General features: G+C 36.4%; 1 protein-coding gene across 2 annotated transcripts in view; it reads right to left on the bottom strand.

The window, feature by feature from the left end:
- Positions 1–22462, bottom strand: part of CAMK2A (calcium/calmodulin dependent protein kinase II alpha) — a 114798-nt gene that overhangs the window by 62100 nt on the left and 30236 nt on the right. For both annotated transcript variants that reach the window (XM_072400558.1, XM_072400560.1), the window contains exons 2-3: positions 18117–18211; positions 7867–7926 (exon numbers count right to left, since the gene is read on the bottom strand). In XM_072400558.1, the coding sequence (XP_072256659.1) occupies positions 7867–7926; positions 18117–18211 (155 nt within the window). The remainder of the gene's footprint in view (positions 1–7866; positions 7927–18116; positions 18212–22462) is intronic.

Here is a 22462-nt window from a genome sequence, read left to right as displayed (position 1 = left end):
GCCAGGTTGAACTAAGGGAGATTGCACTGTGTGCAATTGTCTCAGAGCCCATGGTCATGTAATGGCACCCTTCATTTACAAGAGTTGGCTATGTTTCCTTCACATTCCCTTTGCTTATGTAAGCCGTGTCATGTTATTACATTACCACTGCAGTGTCTGATTGCCACAAAGAAATGATCATGTCCTACCTATCTACAGTGCCAGCATCTGAATAGAGTGCTACCATTGCCAAAAAAGGGGCCTTGAGCAATGGGGAAAGAGATTCCTGATTCTGTTTGGAATCATGGAATATGTTTATGAGGCACTTACTGACAATGAATGCTTTACAAGTAATGCACAAGTAAGGGCTAATAGGATTTTCAGAAGGTGTATGTTCCTACCTTTCCACGCTGTTTACCACTTAGTGGCATGAGCTGTGCTTTAGAGCCTAACTGAAGCCTTCTAGCTACATAATTAGAATAAAATAAATTCTTATTTCACTTTTTTCCATATACAAAGTGCAGTTTTAAACTGGATCCCATACCTTACAGTATATTAGTAACATACACATTCTAAATAGAATGTTGTCACAGCTTTATTGGGAAGGTTTATCTTGCAAACAGTTGAATGCTCCCTAAATTATGTTCTTGGGGAGGTATGAGTAGTTGGATGCCTGTCCTAAATGTATAGTTAGACTAGAATTTTAATAAGTAATGCTATGGTATAAGCTTTGGCATACGCTTTAAGTGTTGATTGCCATTTGGTGTGCACTAATAAGTGCACTTTGTCTTTCCAAACAAAATCAATTTCATGTGATTCTGAATTTGACACCATTAATCTAACATAAATGCTGGCTGAACACACACAGACATTTTAAATGTAATCCAGAATTCAGTGCAATCATTTTATTCAATTGGATGGTAAAAATAATTATTTGAAACATATTAAATTGACAACTACTTGATTCCAATGATTCCTATCAAGGACAAAAATGTGTGGGTATTATAGTGGTAGTTAGTTACTGTCTGATAATTGTACAGGGTATATAGAGGTAAAAGCTGCCTCTTTGGCCCTGTTGCATATAGGCAAAATCATGTTGTGTCTAATGGTAAATCCACCCATGCAAGTTCCTTTGACAATGATCCTGTTAATCAATACATCCTAATACCATTTCTTTTAATACTTACTTCTCAGGTAGCTCTTTCAGCTCTGTCACTTCTAAAGGAATCACAATTTTCTGAAAGTGTTTTAATTTAAGTGTTCCCCACCATGTTCAGTCTTCTGACCCCTTTGTCACTCTAGAACACAGCGGTGCAGAAGGGGTTGCCAGAGGGAACCACAACGTATGGTGAGGAATAGAGGGATGTAACACTCCTACGGGAATGTAAGTCTGACAGAGGCAGCAGTGCTGAAAAGAAGCTACCAGATAGGTGAGTATCATTTTTTTATCTTTTTTTCTATTAAAGAAACTGGCATGTTGCTTCAGCAATACAATGCAGTGGTGGTCAGAGATTTGAGTATAAATGGGAGAGCTGTGTATAAAAGTTATTTTATTTAAGAGAATGTCAATACAATTTTTAAAATAATTCACAGTCTCTTTAAAGGTATTCAAAAAACAAAAAAATACACAAAAGAAAATGTAATTTGGATTACAGAAAATTGTCAAAATGCAGACAACATAAATTATGGAAAATAGTGCCTATGGTTTATATTTATTAAAACTTTGGAAAGTAATTATACATTCCAAAAATCAACACATACACCTACCAGTGAAATTCATCTGCTATCAAACCCATCTGTGTACCAGGACCTTCAATAGGCATTGATATTTACAGCTTCAGGATGCTCATGTTAGTATGTACCACTCAATTCTCAATTCTCATGATATCTCGTCCTGAGATTTGAGGTTTTATTAAAGTCTTATTTAAAAGCACAGAGTGTATTATAAAGACATCTTTCTGGAGTTTATTCTACATAATAATTAGTGACCTTGAGCTTCTTCTATCCTGAAGGAATAGCTTTTCTGTTCTGATGCTGTACCCTCATAGCTTCATTCTTCTGCCTCCCTTTGTTTCCTCTCGTGTCATCTCAGTAACTAATTATTCAAATAATACAAAATAAAATGACAGCTCCTTCAGCGCTCCCAGGCAAGAAACAGTGTATGAGAGGGTGATAGAAAATGTGGTTGCCCTGGGAAGAAAATTTCTTAGGGATTTTATCATCTACATGTGGGTAGATCTGTGCTTGTTTTAAGTAAGGATGTATTGATGTTACATTGTTTATTCCCATATTATGCCTGACAGGACATAAAGAAGAAATTGAGTTGTTTTGTAGTAATCTATTAAATATTGCATAGGAAGACTAGCTGTATGCAGCAGGTGTGCACAGCAGGGTAACATAATGTACACCTGCATAACGAAAGCTGCCAAAACATTAGTAGTTTGATTAAACTGCTTTATATGATATTAGCCATGGTTGATGCTGTCATTAAGTCAACATGACCCTAAAGGGTCCACAGCTTGAAACACTTGTATAACATTTAGTAATTTAGTAGGAGTTTGTGCTTTCTATTGGCTCTACATACAGAAAAACACAAGGGTAACTGTAAGAGGTAAGGTTAGGAAATGGTAAGCTGCTGTTTTAAACATGAACAATCCAATTGGCATGGATAGATCACCAGTTATATTAAAATTATATAAAAGGGTGGCTAACTCTTTCAAATATAAATGTATAAAATGTAAATATGTTTTTTTTTAGTTTTTTTTTCTAATTACAGTAGTAAAGACAAAAGGGGAAACTCGCAATCCCTTGGGATACATATGTCACTTGTCCCAGAAGGCTGCATGCTGCTCTTTCTACACATGCCAGAATCCATGCGTCATAGAGAACTTTCCTAGAATGTAAAAAAAAGTGCCAATCTTACATTGCGCATGTGTGAGATTGGATGATGTGAACAGAATGGCCACATCTGCTGTCCTGTCCTCGCGAGAAAAAAAGTCCTACTGGACTCGGTTTGCAGAGTGATCAAGGCCTTTTTTCTTGGTGAAAGTTTTGCTTTAGTACAAGAACAAATTTATTTAAAAACCAAAAGAGAAATGTGACATCACAAATTATTTAAATTACTGAATTTTCATATAAATTAGGATAGTACTATTGTTCCAAAAGTCAAGTATTATAGCTATTGTGATATGCAGCATTCTGCTGTTTTTTCAGAAAGGGAACTACCAAATTGTGGTGTGAACCAAGTGGATTAGTACCCCCAGCTGGTGTTGCATGGTTGGAATTGGGACGTTATCATGGAACGGTGTTGTAGATATCAGTAATCAGAAAACAGCAGTAATGTTGTCTGCTTAGCCATGAGGGACAGGAGGGATAGGAGTCAATAAATTACAAGGCAGGCTGAAAAATATTGTCAGTGAGTTGAACAGTAAAAACATTCACATAAAATGTATCTAAAATGTTTCTGCTGTTAGGGGTTTGCCTTTGAGCGGTAGCTCATTTTAAATTGAAACAGGTAGGATTGCAAAGCAAATCATTAAACTCTAAAGTCAACCGAAATGGTTATTATAATGTTGTTTTCTTGCTCTAATTAGCACATAAAGTCATGTTTGATGTTAATAGTCTTGTGGAATTGTTTTCTTATTGTTGTATACATCCGTTTAGTAGGTTTATGAGTGCAGCCTACTCTTGCATTTCCATGTGTGCTTCTGAATTCTGTTGCCGTGGAAACCTTACTGCAAAAGGCAGTTCTCATGTCCCATATACAGAGAGAGAAAGGTTCTCTCCCAGTGTTGGAGAGACAGATTGAACCTGACAGGCTGCTCATAAATGATATGAAACATTAATAAATCCCTGGCACTACACTATGTGTGCTGGTATGTGTGCAGCAGTATCACCACAGCAGCAGAAGTCTACACATAAAATTGTGCTGCTCTGTCAGGTGCTTGTGTTCTTCATTTGCATTAAGTATTTTTATTGCTTGTGTTTATGTAGAATATTATGAGGGTAAAATTAAAAGATATAAACAAAAATATTAATGGCTGCAGCAGCTGACAAATTATGTTGCCTTCAAATGGCTCAGCATGGTAGTTTTTCTCTCTTTTATACAAGCATAACCTTTACCTGTGAAATATAATTTAATATAATATAATTCAGGGACTGTCCCAGGAGATTGTTCCCCGAAGAGTTCTCTCTCTGGTAAAGTAACATCTCTGTTTTTCAATTTTGGTCAACTGCTTGAGACAATGAAAGGCAATAGAGCTACACAAGAGATTTGTAATAGCTCAATCTGCTATTAGAATCACAAGCGATTAATCGCACTAGCATTAATAGCAAATGATCTCTAAACAGATGAAACTAATAGCTCCTGGCAGACTAAGCTACACAAGTAATAGACGGGAGCTTATTGCATTGATCAATCGCACATGGCCAACACATTGTGCAGTTGTGCAAGATTAATTCCTTCTACTTTCAAGATGATTGCCTACTCCATTTATAGCCATTTGTTGCTTGCTAAAACAGGTAGTCCCCGAGTTAAGAACATCTGACATACGAACGACTCCTAGATACGAACGGGGCTTCCCTGCTCACTCATGTGCAGAACGGAGGCTTGGTGGAGGGGTTTTGCATGACTAGCAGAAGAAATCTTTTGCTAAACACAGCTGAGGATGTGGGTGATCTTAAGAGCTGTGCTGTAACATCTTGTAACTCTTTAATGACCAAGACAAATTTTGCAGTTGTTTCTTTTTGCATATGAAAGCACAGCTTGCTCCAGAAGTTAATGAATGTCTACAGTTCATAAAGTTTTTTTTTCTTGCTTTGTTTATGATACACTTGAGACAAACATCTGTCCTAATTGCATTTATTAAAATAATGTACCTGTTCCGACTTACATCCAAATTCAACTTAATAACAAACCTACAGTTCTTATCTCGTATGTAATCTATTGAGCTACTACAAATTTTATATGCAGTTCTAGTCTAAAAATAAGACTGCTAGCAATTGGGTAAATAACTCAGACATTTAACTTGCCCCATAGCTTAGCCAAAGGCAGGGCCACCATGAGTGGTACCCCTGTAATCAATCAAGTGAACTTGATTTTTGCAAGTTTCTTTGAATGGGGCCCAGATGGCATCTGGATCAATTTTAGTTCTTAATGGAGCACTACTCCATAGTTTTTTTAAAGAGAGAAAGTAGTAGAAGCTACTTGGATGAGTGGTGAAACATCTTCAACATTATAGAATAGTGTAATTATTTACAACCTGAAAAAAAACAGGATTTGGGTGCAAGAGAACTTTCACAAGCTCCGCTACCATTTACTTGAAATGAAAGCTTTCAAAATCTTTCTTGATAATTTACAATTTCCATAGTACTCTTTGCAATCTAGACTAAAAATATTGTATAGAAGGGTTCTCAGAGCCACGTTTTAGCAATGCATAGAGGTATAGAGTAGGGAATGGTTGAGTCTCCTATAAGTTTTTATTTTGATATGCATGTCCTAAAAGAGAGATTTTCCTTCTTTCATCCCAAAGACACAGCAGACAAGTTACAGGAGATCTTTCCAAAGTTAGGTGATTTCCGCTTTTAGAAAGGTGCTACCAGAAAGATTTTCCTCTTTGGAAGATTTCCCCTAAACTTCTGTTTCCACAAAGTTTTAAAATGTGTTTGTGGGAAATGGTGCCAATTTTATGGAACTGGCTTTGTGCATAGGGGCACAGTCAAGCCAGAACAAAAAAAGAACCTTAATCAAATGATTGCTACAAAATTAGAAATGCCACAATTGCCATGTGTATGCTGAACTAAACTTTTCTCCTTGCTCCATCACTAGCGTTGACATCTTCAGACAGTTTTCTTTCAGGCTCTGGTCTTTGGCCATCTTGATTGGCTAGGTCAGAATGACGTAACTTCCATGCATGGTAAGTTTGTTTTATTACAGAAGAAACATAGAGGGCCTGATTTACTAAAGTTCTACAGGAAAATAGACTATCATGGAAGAACATGGGTGGTCCAGAAAACCTTAGATTTATCTGGTCTGGAAAAAAACATTTGCCAATTTATTTTTAGCAACTCCATCCTAGGTTTGCTGGATCACCCAGGTTCTCAATTATTAGTGTATCTTCTCCAGTCTTGGGCAGCTTTGATACATCAGGCCCAGAATGTCATGGGAATAAAGAGCTGCCTGCTCACAATTTCTTGTTTCTGGATAAACAGGCATCTGAAAAAGGTAAAGTACTGTAGGGTGCAATGTGGTTGTTGAGCTAGGCAGTGCCAGCGTGTCCATGAATAAGGCACAACTGAAAACGCAAGCAGTGTATCAGTATTCTCTGGTTAACATATCCTGCACTAGAGAAAAAGGGACTGCTGAGTTGCCAAGTCTATATGTAAATTGTTAATATTGCTTCAGATAAGTTTATTACCAGCTGCTGTCTGGCTGGTTCCCATTTTGAGGGATGTGCAGGAAAAGCCATCAACAACACACAGCGTATGTCCAAGTGGGTGTCTTGTTTAATTGCTAATGTAGTATACCATCTGATCTTAGGTTCCAGAAAATTTTGATTTCCAATGCTACATGCATTACATAATAGTAGAAGTGTAGAATCTATTTTATTGAACTCTAGGCAAAACAGCCAAATATACAATTGAACTACATTTGTAAGAGTTGTTTTCCCGGCAGAAGTATTTTTGTCAATCCTGTCCAGTGACTTTTAGTGATGTACAAGGGAATAATACCAAATCAAATTTAGATACCCATGCTAGTTACAAGCTTTAAATAATTACATTTAAATAATAAATACCTGCAGTAATTTGGATTTGTTTAATGGCTTTTAGTAGATTTAAACAAGAGGTATTGTAATCAAATACAAATACAAATAAAATTAAAGCAATATAAACTCTTTGTAAACTAGGCTTGCTCTCAAAACACCAACCACAGATAAGCAGAAGGGGAGACTGCAGTGTCCTATGTAAACATCCAAGTAACAGAGGACCGGGTGGGGTTGGGGAACTCTGTCTCTGTTCACTTCCAAACAATTTCTGATCTGATAAAATTGTGGGAGTTCAATGAATCCAATGTAAAATCTACATCTGACCAACTGATCCATTGGTCAACTAATCAACCGGATTAATTTTCTTCTCTTTGGTCAGTGGTAAAGCAATTAGACATGTTTATGAGTCTAGATGGGAAGTGCACATGTTGTATTATGAGTGGAGACTATCAACTACATTGGATCAATGGACATGGGTATACTTTAATGTAATTTAAAGGTATTAAAGCGGAACTAAACTCAGTAGATACTCACCAGTTTGCATCTTGTTGCGGGATCTGCCATCTTCTTTCTTCTTCTATTCCGCATTCTGATCTTCAGCCGTCTTGATTGGCTGGGATGATGTAAGGTGCAGGAGTTAATTTAGTAGTGGCAAGAGAAGCTGGGATGTGCTGGATATCACCTGTTTCTTTCTACAATAAACACCTACCTACAGTGCAACTCTAGTTACTTTAAGTCTACTTTAGGTTGAAATGGGCAAATGTACTGAGTACCACCTATGAAGTAATTGTGCTATGTGCACTATTCATCCAGTAAAGAGTCCATATTGTTCATTTTACCTGGAGTACATATTGTTTTAATACTTGATAACCCAGCCAATAGGAGTTTTGCAGATACATAAATTCTCTACAGAATGCACCCAACAACGCAGCACTCCTTGTGTTTTTCCCTCCAGTGTTAGCGTTAAAATTCAAAACACACAGTTACTTTAGGTCAGAGATAGTGCAAAAATTATGTTGCATCTGCTATGGTGCTCAATTATTGTAAACTTTTGTTTTCAGATGTAAAAATTGCACATTGTCTCAATAGTATGTATTATGTATAAGGTAATTGATTGACTAACCTATGTTCGGATGCTTCAAGAGACGACAAATTCGTGCTTCACGTTCCAGCTTTTGGTGATCTACAAAAAGAAAAAAATATATTGTTATTGCAAATACATTCAATACACGTAGCCTAACCAGCTTAATTATTATTATTATTATTATTATTAATAAACAGGATTTATATAGCGCCAACATATTACGCAGCGCTGTACATTAAATAGGGATTGCAAATGACAGACTAATACAGACAGTGATACAGGAGGAGAGGACCCTGCCCCGAAGAGCTTACAATCTAGTAGGTGGGGAAAGCTTAATTTTTGACTACCAGAGGAGTAGTGTGACTGGTTAAAGATATGCACCTGTCTGTAAGTTTGGAAAGATGCACAAAATGTTGTTGGTGAGTGATGGGGCAGAATATGCCAATTAAGACAATGCAAATGGGATAAGTATTCTGTGCTTATTGTAGTCATAATCATTGCCAATCAAAAAGAAGGGGGATGCAAGGCTACTACCATGCCTAGTGCCCCGCTGTGCCTTAATCAATAGCTACTTTTATCCAAGGTTATTGCTCAAACATCTTTTCAAGCTCAATTGCACACGCCTGTTACAATGTTGCCACTTTTCTGTGGGTCTATACTTTTAGTTATTTATTAAAATCCTTTTTCTCAGATATAAAAGTTCTTTAGCACTGTAACAACAGAATTATTTGAGACAGAAGGATCTAGCACCTGTAACTGCCCAAAAACTTTTACACAAAAGATTGTGGGAGAATAGCTAAAGCCAAATGCCTGCTAAAATATTTATATGTGGACAAAGTGGAGACGTAATAAATCTTAACAGGTGATCCAATATAAAGTCTGTGTACCCCAGTGTGGAGATGATTTTATGCTCTGACAAAAACCAAGAAATAATGAAATGGTCAGAATATGGATACACATCCAAAAAGTCTTCTAATGTCTATCAGCAGTGTGCGCTCTAGAAGAACAGAGAAGAATAACAATAGAATGGAGTAGGTATAGTTTGTGGTTGCAAGGCAGAAGAAGGGGGTTGCATAGTTTTGCATAGGACTACGTGAAAAAGGTTTAGACTATAAAACAAAACAAAAAATATATCTTTTTGATGTAATTTGGCCCGTTCTCTTTAAAGTAAATTGCTCAGGAATAAGTCAGTTGCCTACAGTTGCAGGCAAAAATCTAGCTGTTATTTGTATCCTTTAATTTGAATATAAAAGGTCAAGACATCTTTAGTAAAAATGTCTTAATACAGTTAAATTTGTAAATCTTGTTTCACACAGAAATAATTACCCTGAGCAAAATTGGTATCCATGCAGGCAAATCCTTTTCTCCCACAGTAATGAAATAAATATTTACGTATATTGTAGAGGGTTTTCAATACTTTTTTTCAAACGTGATAGTCATTAAAAATCAGGAAAGATTTGTGGGAATGCATCTGCCCAACTGTATTCAAGTCAAATGGCACTGTGCATCTCCTCATTTTATCTTTAATTATCTAAGCATTTCACATTCTTTTTGCAGATAAGGTTGGAGAACACAAAATAATGTCTACATTAATTATAATAGTGAATTTGTGAAAAATATTGTTCAAATACAAAAAGTACAGCATTTTGGATTTTTAGAATTATGTAGAAGCACTGAAAAATTCTCCTGTAGTGCTGGCATTTTGTGGAATGCCAAATCTGAAGTCCTGTCTGCAGTTTGAACTGTGGTAATCAGATCCCAAAATAAATGGAACCATAACTTATAAATAGATGTCAGATAAATTTGAAATTTCTATTTACTTTGCCAAAAAGCCCTTTCCCCATCCCTGAACACACTTGTGGTCCTTTTTCCAGGATAATGTCAACGTGTCCAGGCAAACAAGGATTATCAGAGCTTTCGGATAAATTACAATGATTGTACATGTTCATTGGAAAACACCACATGCCTCTCTTGTATTAATGTTGTTCATGCTGGGGTCAAAGGACTTCAAAAAACTCCACTACATCCTTGGAGACCTTTATAATCTATAATTTCAGTGCAAGAGTTATTCAATATTATAATACTTATGCAAGAGTTTTTGCAATACTAATTTTATAAAACTTAAAAATCCCTTTTATGTATTTCAAGTATTTATTTACATTGATTCACTTAGATGCTAAAAGCTTGAATACTCTGAACAGGCTTTGTTATCCGTGAACAACCTTCATTCATCACCCCCCGCTCTTGCTGAGTCAATGGACAGCAGGATGTAGCAAGTGAGGAAAAAAATAGGAACTGTCTGCATTAAGCAGAATGTGTCATGTTTTTCTTGTTAAAGTTGTTTAGTCATAGGAGTCTTGTAGAAAATTGGTGCCCTTCCCAGTTAAAAAAAGACAAGTTCAGAAATAAATGTTTCATATTTGCAGTGATAAGGCCATTTTGTAAGGATAATATCACGTTTTCCTTTGAAACTCTAATAATAAAAGTCCACACTTAGTTTTTTCAGAAAACAATATAAATATGAATGTTTTCACCCAAGGTTTACACATACTTTTACTGTGCATTGGATTCTATTTGAAAATGTGACAATTAACTCTTATATACCGGGCGTCCCAAAAGTCACCACACACTTCCATTTTTCTATTTTATTCAAGGTATCATTCAGAGAGAATTGAGGCCATCAGCATATGACAACTTAGACTTCGTAGTTTTTGTAAGCGTATCATTCTCTTAACAATGAATGGCTCACCAATTGACATGGAAGCAGAGTTGCAAAATTGGCAAGAAGTTTTTCAGTCCCTGACTGCATTTCAGCGCGAGTTTGAGAAGCTTTATGGCCGTCACACTGTTCCAATGCGTAACACAATTTAGGCTATCCATGGCAAGTTTCTCGAAACAGGTTCTGTTCTTGACAAACCATGCAGCGGAAGGCCTGCTACTACCCCTACCAATGAAAACACTGAACCTCCATCCGGAGGGCCACATAGGAACTCAGCATCAACAAAAGCTCGATTCAGCAGATGCTTCAGAGAGTGATAAAGCTCTACCCTTACCGACTTCAGGTTGTTCAAAAACTTCAAGCGGAAGAATATGATGCTCGTGTGGAAATGTGTGAATCACTCCTACACCATTACCAAAAGGACCCCCTCTCCACTTTGCCTGGTTAGTCAGAGATTTCCTAAACATCAAGACTCCTGACCAATGGATCGGTCGAAGGGGCCCCCTCAAATGGGCTCTGCACTCCCCTAACCTTACACCAGGCATGTCCAAAGTCAGACCCCTAGGCCAATTGTGGCCCATGTTCATTTTTCCACCAGCCCACAGTCTCTGTCATCACAGAGAATGCCCTACATCATTATAGTGGGCGTGCACTGTGCCGGACCTGCATGGACCACGCCCACTCTGTTTCCAAGACAGACAGGGACAGACAGGGAGTCCGTGCACAGGGAATCCCTCACGTGTGTTGTGCGGGACCTGCACAGACCAGGCCCACTCTGGATCATCTCCTTTTTCCTAAAAAAACCAAGGAGCTGCTATTTTCTCAGCCTCCCAGAAGTTTCCTGCACATCACAGTAACTCTTGACAATGGAAAAGCCTGACACTAATGAACTGGTGTAGCAGGCTCAGATTTCTCTTAGCTGTGTTAACAGGTTCTTTTACAGACTTTTATTTCTGTAATTTTACAGACTTTTATGCCACAATTTATGTTTGTTTATATGCCTTTTCCATTACAAGAGTTTATTCTTTATATCATATACTGTAAATCAGGCCTACTGTGTGACGTGCCATGGGGACAGCAAATGTAGTTACAATCAAGCTCTTACAAAGCAGAAGGAATATTAGAAGTTTGAGGACACTAGGGATGGACACTAGGGATGGCTAAGACTAAACATTTTTAATCTTTTTGAAAGAAGTTCTTTTGAAATAGGAGGAAATAATTAAATAGAGATGGGATATCCCGTTATGAGGATGTGGGCATTACTGTGTCTAGGTACCCTCCAACACAAGCAATTGCACTGCATAAAATTGACTTCCAGACACATATATTGTTTTTAGCACAGCCCAGGTACAATTTATATTTCTAAATGTTTACAAATTTTTTTTTCAAAGTTTAGTTGCACTCATCCTAATTAGTTAAAGGCACCCTAATGTAAATCTATAGATTTTTTTTTGGTATAAAATGGGAAAGAATTAGAACTCCAATTCCATTTTACAGCTATCAGACTCCATTGGAAAAAATTCCTTAATTTTCTATCCGGTAAAAAGATCTTTTCTCACAATAGGATGTAGGAAAATCTCTCTCACAGCAACACAGACAGAAGTAGAGATAATTAACGTATTTTATTTAAGAAGGGCAATCCTAGAACCTATTTTTTTATTGTTGTTTGTCCTCCTAGTAAAAATTTTTTTCAAACTTCTTGCCTAGTCGGATACTGATGATCAAATATGCACGGACACATCAACATACCAAAAGAGAGAAGATATTTTAAAAAAATGGTGATACATGAGAGGAAGAAAATACCTAAATAGGAAGAAAAAGAAAGACAGAGAAAAGAGGGGGGTAGCTAAGAAATGGAGGCTGACTACACTGCTTTGGGGTGATGACAGAATAAATGGATAGAACAGTTAGAAGCTTTTTAATTACAAATGTTTTTTCCATTTCACTGTTACTGGATCCAGCAACACACCATAGGATGATTATCGGGAGGAAAAGTTGTGCTGTGTTGTGCTGTGTTAGATAACAGAAGTCTCAGTTCTCCCATCAGCTCTTCTGCATTTCAGTGTGATAGAACCATGGAACAGCTAGCAACAAACTGACATCTGTTACAATGACAAAGCATACAAGATGCCTAAAGAAACAAACTACCGTATTAAGTAGAATGTTATGTTTTTAAGGAGAACACAACTGTCAGTGGTTTCAGTTATAGGACTGCTTGCAGTCCACTTGTAGTCCATAAATTTGATGTCAGTGCTAAATGTTTAAGTATAGTTTAGACTTTGTAACAATGAATATATATGATGGGCTGGTGGCTGGGGACACTCACAAACTTTTTGGGGCATATACCCTGGAGTAAGCTCAGATGAGAGTGCTTGGTGAAACAATTACTTTTTTGCTAAGTAATCACCTAAGTTTGTTGTCTTGTCCAAGTGTCGAAACTGCTGACAATGCAGGATATAAAACACTAGGATATTTTTTTATATTGCAGAAAAAACAGCAGAGGGTTGCTGAAGTGACTTAAAAATGTATCAATAACAAAATATTTTTGTTTTGTTCAATCAGAGGTTGCTCTGCCTGCATTCAAGTCCTCAAATGCTGTAGGCTCATTGACTTTCATTGTTCCACCCAGCAGGCAGAAATTGAAAGACATATGGAACACCATACACTCTGAATTTATCATTAGGCACAGTAGTGCCTACTGGCAGCAAAGGGAGACTTTTTCACTGTACAGTAGTCAGCCCACATTTTTTCCATCATCATTAAAATGCATTAATCTAGTATAAGGTTTTATACACATTGTCACAATCCACATGGTGGATTTAGGACCAATAAAAACAAACAAATTAAATAAATAAATAAATGATATATATAAAATTGATATTTAGCTCCGCTATATGCTACGCATGTTATTCTTGTATGGGCCTTTGCATTCAGTTATTAAATGGCCAAGGCTTTACAGTGAACATTTGGGTAGGCTATGGACTTTCTTGAATTTTTATTCTTAACAAGCAGTAAAGCACTAAGCACTAAATGCACGTAGCGTTGTACTCCAAAAATGCAGACAAATAATTTATTGATATAAGGATTAAAAAAAACAGCCATCATCCACCAACACATTTCAGCCTTGGGGCAGGTTCAGACATACAATGGGAACAAGTGGCTTCCAGGATTGCCAGAATCTTTGCCAGCTGCTCACCGCCTGCACCGCAATCCTAGTTTTTTAAAGAACCAGCATTTGCAGATTTTTCATTTTTGTTATTGCGCTGCCATGGGTGTACAGTCATTATAGTGTCACTCCCAAGGCAGCAGTTCAGTGGCTTGAGGAAAAAGTAACCACACTGCAACCTCACTGCTAGTCTGAACATAACCTTAATCATCAAGCTCAGCCTGGTCTGCTGATCCCTCCCGACAGCTTTGTAATCTGGAATGAAAATTCAGAACAGGATCTCCAAAGGGGTTGGCAAAGGAATCTAAGCCCCTAAGATATTAACTTTAGGAATTAATTACCCCACAGTGTCTGCAGCTACAAATATCAGTGAGGATTTGTTTTAAATCTAATTTACTGCTTGTTAAGAATATGTAATGAGTTGAATATCCATATCCAGCTCATAGAATAAAGACAAAATAAAAAAAGGTTACATCTTCAGATTTTCATATTCTTTAATAAAAGTTTCCCCTAACTTTCTGCTCTACTGAAACCTGTATTTTGAACAGGAAATAGAAATAGTAGAAAATTATATCAACAGTAAAAATCTGATTGTAACTATCCTTCTCTATTCAAATAAATAAAGAATTGATCTTTAGGCGAGCATGTATGATTTGTTATTATACCCTGCTAATTAGGGTAAAATATTGTCAACTGGATTTACCTTTGTAATCTGAACAGTCCAACAATTTATGGTTAGCTGTTCCTGACTAGCACCTGCAGTAGCATTCTGAGAACATAAGAAGCTGTTTGTTTTTGGAACTTAGGCCTAAGATCTAGGTTGGTGATGTACAAGCTGTCAAAATGTGCTGTAATTCCACAAGTTCAGTGTGACAATGGATAAGGATATATCGGTAAACCTACACTGACAGCTTAGATCTTACATGGCTTGCTGTCTCCTTTCCCCTCTGGTTAACTGCTGAGCTTAAGTTTTTTGGGCTGTAAAAAAATAAGCGAAGCTGCAGATAATTTGAAACCTACATTTTTTGTTTATGACAGAAAAAATAATCTGGGGCATTTATGTTAATGTAAATCTTTGAGAGCAAGTCCTGCCAGACAGAGGTAAGAGTTAGTAAAGCATTATGACACGTGTTCCATAGAAGCTTAAAATACTTTGGATTTGGTTTACCAAAGCACTTTGTATACACCAGAGCATTTGTTGTACTTTAACAAGCAAAAGGTAATTCTAACAGAATATAATATATATTTGTGGAATTTAATAACAAGGAATGAATGCTCCAGTGTTCGATCATATGCCAGCTAAGTTGTGGTTTTGTCTTAAGTTTATGAGTCTTGCTAATTGCTATTAGCATGTAAATTCACCTGCCATGCAGGAATGAAACCACATGGCCATCATTAAAAGGAGACTATCAAAATCCCTAATTGGTAAGCTTGGAAAGAGGAAAAAGAGACATAGGGAAATAAATCTGATGGTTTCTTTCTTACAACAGCACAGAATATGTTTTTTTCACATGCCATTTCATTTAGTACATGAACATTTAATTACTTACCAAGCTGGTCACATTAGTTTTTTCATTATAATTCATTACCTTAAAATAAAAATGTTTATGTGCACATTTCATGATGTAATGCATAGAAATAAAAGAAACTTAATTATATGAATTTTTGACATGCATTGTCACACTATACCTGTTAAAGATTTCATCTTAAGCCTAACTCCAGAAAAATGAAAAATCTACCCTTGTTTTGGAGATCCTCGTCATTGCAAGAGTTAATTGCTAATTTACATATTTTACCTCCTGTTCATACAGGCTCCTCATTTTATGTGGCCAGGTCCCTTGTAGCCTATTCTCTAAAGGGTATTTTAAATAACCTGCAGCTCCAGAAGGGAAAGTCAGGCCTGGAGCGAGCGAATAAAAGGAGCATGGAGGAGGGCCAGCATGACTGGGCAAACAGAGCAGGCTAGCAAAGGGTTAATTTGGTTTTGGAAGTTAGAGAGAGGTGGCATCAAGGGGGGTGGAGATAAAGGAGGGGGCAAGTGGATAGGAGGTCAGGACCAGGAAGTGGGGGTCATTAGCTTAGAAAATCTGAATACAAATTTTGCCCTTTTTAATATAAAGCGCTGGTAATATTTGGTTTGTGTTTTTTAATAAATTTTAATACAATGTACGGTTATTTAGAAAGTTCTGCATTTCCTTGGGAAGAATTAATGGTTGGGGAAAGGGATCCATGGCTGGAGCATTGATTGAACTAATCAAGCCCAGTTTAACAAGCCTTACCTCTGTAAAAAAACATATGATCATCGGGATTTAGTTCTTTCACTGATTAGAGTTCAGCTAAATTTTCCATTGTCTACTTTTTATACTGTTTATGCAGTGAAAGAAAAAGATGAGCAGACAAAATGTATGCCAAAAGAAAAATCGCTGGAAACTTTTATAAAGAAGTCCTCATATCAGATTGGCCTACGATCAGCCATCCTGTGCTGGTTTACTTAGTGCTGAGGTTCTGCAGATCCACAGACAAGCTGAATAAAGTATTTTTCATCTTGTCAGATTTAGGCAAAATGTTCCTGGGAATCAGAGATTTTCATCAACAGAATATTTTAGATGAAAAGGTTTAATCTCTAATGTTAGACTTTGGAATAGCGTGTTATATAACATTCCTGGCATGAAGATGTGTCTGGTCACCAAACAGCCTTGTAGAACCTGATATAAAATAATCATGATGTGAAATGCATTCTGTTTAACTTGTTTTCTATTTTTTTGGTGATTGCAAATGACAGGGACAGTATTAGAAAAGAGAATTGTGAGAGGCAATGGTGAGGTTTTAGGACTGATGTATGCTGGTGTGTGTTTTTGTCTACTTTAGATCCCCCCCCAATCAACCAAAGTGTTAAAACCCCCTACAGGTGGGATGAATAACATTGATTATCCCATTACAATGGCACTTGTCAAAGTGTGGGATGGTATCACTTAAGGAATTTTTAGGTGATGTGTTAAAAGCAGAAAAAATTGGGAAGTGATAAGATCTCAGCAACTTTGACAGGAGCCAAATTGTATTGGCAAGATAATTAGTCAGTGCATCTCCAGATTCTACGAAATACATATCATTTTCTAAATTCAATAAACTAATATAATTAAAATCCAGTTTGAAAAGTTTTAATAAATCAGGTCCAGAATGAGAACTCCCACAAGATTGATAGGATACACTCACCAAAAAGACAGGAGGAAAACTCCAACACAAAGGATATGATTTGCACACTAAAAAGTAGAAGCAGGAGGAGGACTCCAACAAGTACCCTAAAGTGTAAACCTTGTGGCTGCCCACCATTTTGTTTCCTTTTATGCTGCATTGCCAAGTGTGTCTCGGTTACTCTGCCCCCACTGGCTGTCAGATGTAGTGGCTTTGTGTGCACTGTAACCCACCGGTGGTAGGTAGTTTAGAGGACAGTGGCATCAGAGGATACTCTTCTAAACTCAGTGGAACTTTGATCAAATTGGCTGCACCTGATATGAAGCTGTGGGAGTGCCTTCATCTATATATTGGAAATGTAAGTGTGACTAACAACATAGATTTTTTAGTGCACAACCTATACTTGTCACCACAGGGTCACTGATTTAAATAAATAAAAAGGCAGGGCATGTTAAAAAACACATTACAACTCCTGGGAAATACTATGATATGTCATCTATTTGCACTTTGTTCCCTATTCCACACTGCCCTATTTTGTTCACTATGCTGCACATTTTTACGAAGGGTGCCATGCAGCAGTAAGCTAAGTTGCTGCACAATGCACCACTACAAAGTCTGGAAAAACAGGTCCGCAACTCTTTGTAATAGAATTTGTTACATACTTCAGCAAGTCAGAACTTTTGTATTTACTGCTTGTTCTATACTAGTGGTTTAATACGTCATAGGAAAAGCTAGAGTTCAGCTATATAAAAGACTGTAGATTCCCTTAAACAGAAAGAAGAAACCATAAATCTCTAAATCTTCTAAAGTACAATGATCAAATGAACAAATAGGCTGATATTGCAATAACTTAAAAATGGACAAGACCTGGTATACAGTTACCAGGTTACGTGTCATTCAGAATCACATTGGTGCGTATCATTTCTGGAAATATGCAAGTAACCAGGGATATGACAGCTTTTAGAAAACCTATATTTTTGGTAATACACTATTAGGAATAAATGTTTTTTAACTTTCTTTCCTTTCCTATTGTTTTTTTCCACTTACTGTTTATCCTACACAACACCATGACACCCTTGGCCTTCTCCATCTAGTACTGTGAGGTTTTTAATTTCTCTACACAGATAAGATCTAGATTTATTCCATATGAAGCTGTGACCTTATCAGGCAAAGGCAGCTGGGAAGAAATAAAAGTTGTCAGCCTGCACTCACCTCGAGCTGAAAGCTTCTTGGTGTTAATGATTTTTGCTGCATACTCCTGGCCAGATAAAACTTTCACGCATCTGCGGACAATAGAGAAAGCTCCCCTAGGAATAAAAGAGACAGAAAGGTCAATAGATTGTTTCATTTAGTGATTTTCTTCAACATGTACAAATAGAATTATTAAAGTTAAATGTAGAAGTTATTTGATTTTATTGTAGCAAAGTTAGATTACATAAGCATTATTGCTTGTTGATCTATAAAATGTTTTTAGAAATCACCTTGTCAAGTCAAATCATGAGAGGAACACAGAGGTTACCATTAGGATGTCTCTTAAAGTAAATCTGCGCAATCCAACTAATTTACTTTGATCAGCTCATGTAGTGAACTGGAAAAGTGGTCCAAAGATCCACTTTAGGCTGAATAGTAGGCTAGAAAAGCCATTCAGGCATTCCCTGTGTGACATCAAGAAGTAATATAGTCACACAACACTTTGAAAATTTGTTCAAAAGTTTTATTTCCTAACAGGCCTAACAGACCCACAAACCAAAAGTGTACCACAATCAAAACCTTACTGGTGTAAAGAGGGTAGGAGATAACCTTCTAATTGCTAATCTAATGACAGATGAACTGGCTGTCAGTACAAAATGCTTTTTATCTAACCACTCTCTGATATCAAGACAATTGTAATGTGAAAAGAGGGAAACTTTTTTTTTTTTAAACATAGATGACATTATTTTATAACAAAGGCAGGTAGATAAATATATAAATAAAAGTGAGTTGGGGGACAGGTTTGTATTGTATAATATGTGGGGCTTTATTTCTGCTTTTAATTGGAGGAAAAGAAATGGTCAGAAACAGTTGCATTTAGAAATTAGGGGAGGATAGATTTGTTTGTTAATTAGGCAAAAATATCAACCGGTTTCAGATAATAGTTCAGTCCAAGTCTTTCTTTTTTTGTTGCTTACTGCCCAGGACTAGGTAAAATAAAAAAATAATGATCCTTTCTCTGCTCTGCCTTCCAATGCTGATTCTCGTTCAGTCTGAATGACCCCATGCATCATTAAATCAACTTAGGAAGTAAAGAAGTGTCATGAAATCATGAAATGTAGCATTCAAGATCCGCTCTCAGCTGTAAGAAGATGACATGTAATATCACATAACCAAACAAGACTGCAGGAAAAAAATGAATGTTTATATAAGGGGTATATATGTATATATATATATATATATATATATATAAAAATAAGCCTGGAGTAACGTACTGCCATGGCAGGTAAATTCAGACTGCGTTGCCTGGAAACAGCAAAAAATATTTCTTGAAAAATTTGAACCTAAACTGCTTAATTTTTTTTCTTCACTCTGCTGCATGTTTCTTTTCTGCCTGGATCTTAGTCTAAGCGTATAAAAAGACAGACTTTGTGTCCCCAAGTTTTGTTGTGGGACAAAACACTGTGGTTCCTACAAAACCTTTTTGAGAATCCTGATAAATCAAGCTGCACAAAACTATATAAACTCAAACTGACAGTCTGCTGGTACTTTCTGACTTTATTAGAACTTTAATGTTTGTTAGATAACATTAGCAATTCATTATTTGTCTGATATTCATTTTACTGACATTGCTAAATTTAGGCAAATATTATTACTTTATGTTATATAAAGGTAATAATAATGAACTAAATAACTAAAGGTGTACATTGAAAAATTTGAGTTTCAACATAAGTAAACAATCCAAAACATCACAATGGTATATATCTTACTTTGGTCAAGCACAGGGTTATACACAAATACACATATCATATACACAATTGCAAGGGGCAAAGAATACAAATGTACGTTAAGAAGGTTTTGAACAGACGATGCTAAGCATGCTTTTAGCAATGAAAGTAAAGGGATATACAGCACTTTCTTGTGATGTTTTGGATTATTTTATTTTCTTGATACACACATATTTATGTATACTTTACTAGACAGTTCGTTATTATTACATATACCATATCATGAAGAACCTATGGAATAGTGAAATGTGTCAAAATTTCACATTTATTTTAAAGTATTGGTTGTACAATAAAATTTATTTTATAATTACTTTTCTTTGTGCCATCGGAAATGATCCCTGTTGGTTGTGGCTCATTCGATTGTAATTTAGCTCTGGCTTTTGGGAGTAAAGTAAATATCTAGTATTCCTTTACCCCTTCCTCAAAATAAGTTAAGGATGCTATGTATCCTTATACTCATTCCAATGGGTGATGGGAGGGCAATCTGGGGGCCGAAAATTAAAGGAAGTTTTCGGATTCCAAATAAGCTCCCAACAAACCCCAACAACCATTTGGGGAAGCAGGTTGCAGGTAAGAGGCCCAGTCTCTAAACTATTGCTCATAGTCAACTATTCAGTTATCTTTTACATTTTTACAAGTTCGGAGACACAGCAGGTTAAAAGAATGAGAAAAATGCCCAGCACTGATCTGTTACTTTTGACAAATGTGCCAATATGTAACGCCCTCAAACATAAATAAAATGCAAACACATAAATAGTTAATAACAATGTTACCAAATAGCCAGATGTCCACATCTGTGCAAATGAATTCTGCAAAAATTTTCCATTTCAGTGTTAGATGTGGCTGGCACACAGACATGATTCTTTAGTAATTAAGTCTCAACACTGAGAATGATTCTCACTGTCCATTAGGAGCACTGAATTAGAATATGTTTGTGGATTTCATTTTGCACATACTGCAAGAACAACACACATTTTAGCATCAAAAGCCTTTATTGTTTCCATTGTCAATGTTAAGTAGAGATTAATAATTCATTAAAGCTGAACTCCAGAGAAAATTAAAAACAGCTTTATTTATCCTTTTTCTCACTTCCCCATGAGCTGGCAATCTTTTCCTTTCAATGCTTTGGGTTATGGCCAGGCCCTTGGCTTTCTTACATACAATGCAGGACTTCTGGTACTTCAACTATTTTAATAAAGTCTCTCTTTAAAGTAGGCTTAGACAAAGTGTTAACTCTCCTTTTCCTTGAGCTATATATGTGTCTGTGCCTGTGGCACTGTAATAAAATGTAATTTGTATGTACAAAGGATTGCTGCATAAGGAGCTTATGCTGGTGTCCATCTTCCTAAAATGGTGAAATTGGGAGGATTGTCATAGCTGTCTATGTGGAGGTTGCGATCCAAGGCATTGCTACCTTTGATTGCTCGTCACAGAAGATATGGGATGAGCTTTGGTGATTTAATTACTGTGCTGCTCATTGTTTTCCTTGAAACCCACACAAAGACCCAGTGTGCAAGGTATGGCAGGTCAACAATTGGAAAAGATCAGCTACAGGGAGACCACAGTTAATACAGGGACCAGTTCGGTCCCCTCTGCCTATGTTTTATCCAAGCAAAAAATCAGTTCCTATTTAACCTGTCATCATGCCATGTTTGGTCAAGGATCTATTATAATTGGTTTTAATGTTTCTTTTATCAAAGCTTTTAAGCAGCCATAATTATTTTGTACATGTACTTGTACATATTAAAAATCATAAAAATGGTAAATGTAAAATTCAAAGCTTACATAAAACACATACAAAGTCATATAATTCCTATACTGACAAATTGATCAATGAGACCATCATAGGTTCATGTTCTATAAGTACTAGGAAACATATGTCACAGAGTCTCAAATATTTGCAATGTGGAATTCAATACTGGTATTCTAGTCCCACAACAGCTTCAGTAAACAGCAGATGAAGTAAGCTAAGCATACTGTGCCAAAGTCAGTCTTACCTCGAGGAAAATTGCCAGAGTATGTTATACCTTCAAACATGATGCATTGTATCAAATGTAGAACATTCTACCCCTAAAGAATAGAATTCAAGAAAGAACTGAATATAGAGCATGACCTCTGGGAATTTATTGATATAGTGTGTGCCAAGCAGAAAACTGTACACTTTGATGAACAATAACAGTTTAAGGGGCCATTTTAGAGTTTTAAATCTAATAAAGTTCCTATTTAAAGAGTATGATATTTTATATGTTTTACTCTTGCGATAACCTTTTATCATATACCAAATGCAAACCCCAATAAGAAGGATCTCTATCAATCATGACTTGCCATGTAAATATATCACAGTTAAGGGTGGCTGATTTTACCAGCACAGTAGGCATGTACATAAAAAGTGCTTTTCCCCTTACAGTTATCATATAAGTCTATTTTATAATATTCCAAACCAAATTAAGACCTGTAAATCAAGGTCATGCTTTGTGTTAAGGCCTAACTGTAGCTTCTAGAAAATAATCCTTATATATCTTTATATGCTGAAACCAGCCATCTTTTAGACTTACTTTTAGGCAAATCATTTCCAGGTAC

Source organism: Pyxicephalus adspersus, chromosome 2, assembly GCF_032062135.1.
Source record: "Pyxicephalus adspersus chromosome 2, UCB_Pads_2.0, whole genome shotgun sequence".
In the NCBI taxonomy this organism is placed as follows: domain Eukaryota; kingdom Metazoa; phylum Chordata; class Amphibia; order Anura; family Pyxicephalidae; genus Pyxicephalus; species Pyxicephalus adspersus.
This window is presented reverse-complemented; position numbering and strand designations above follow the sequence as displayed.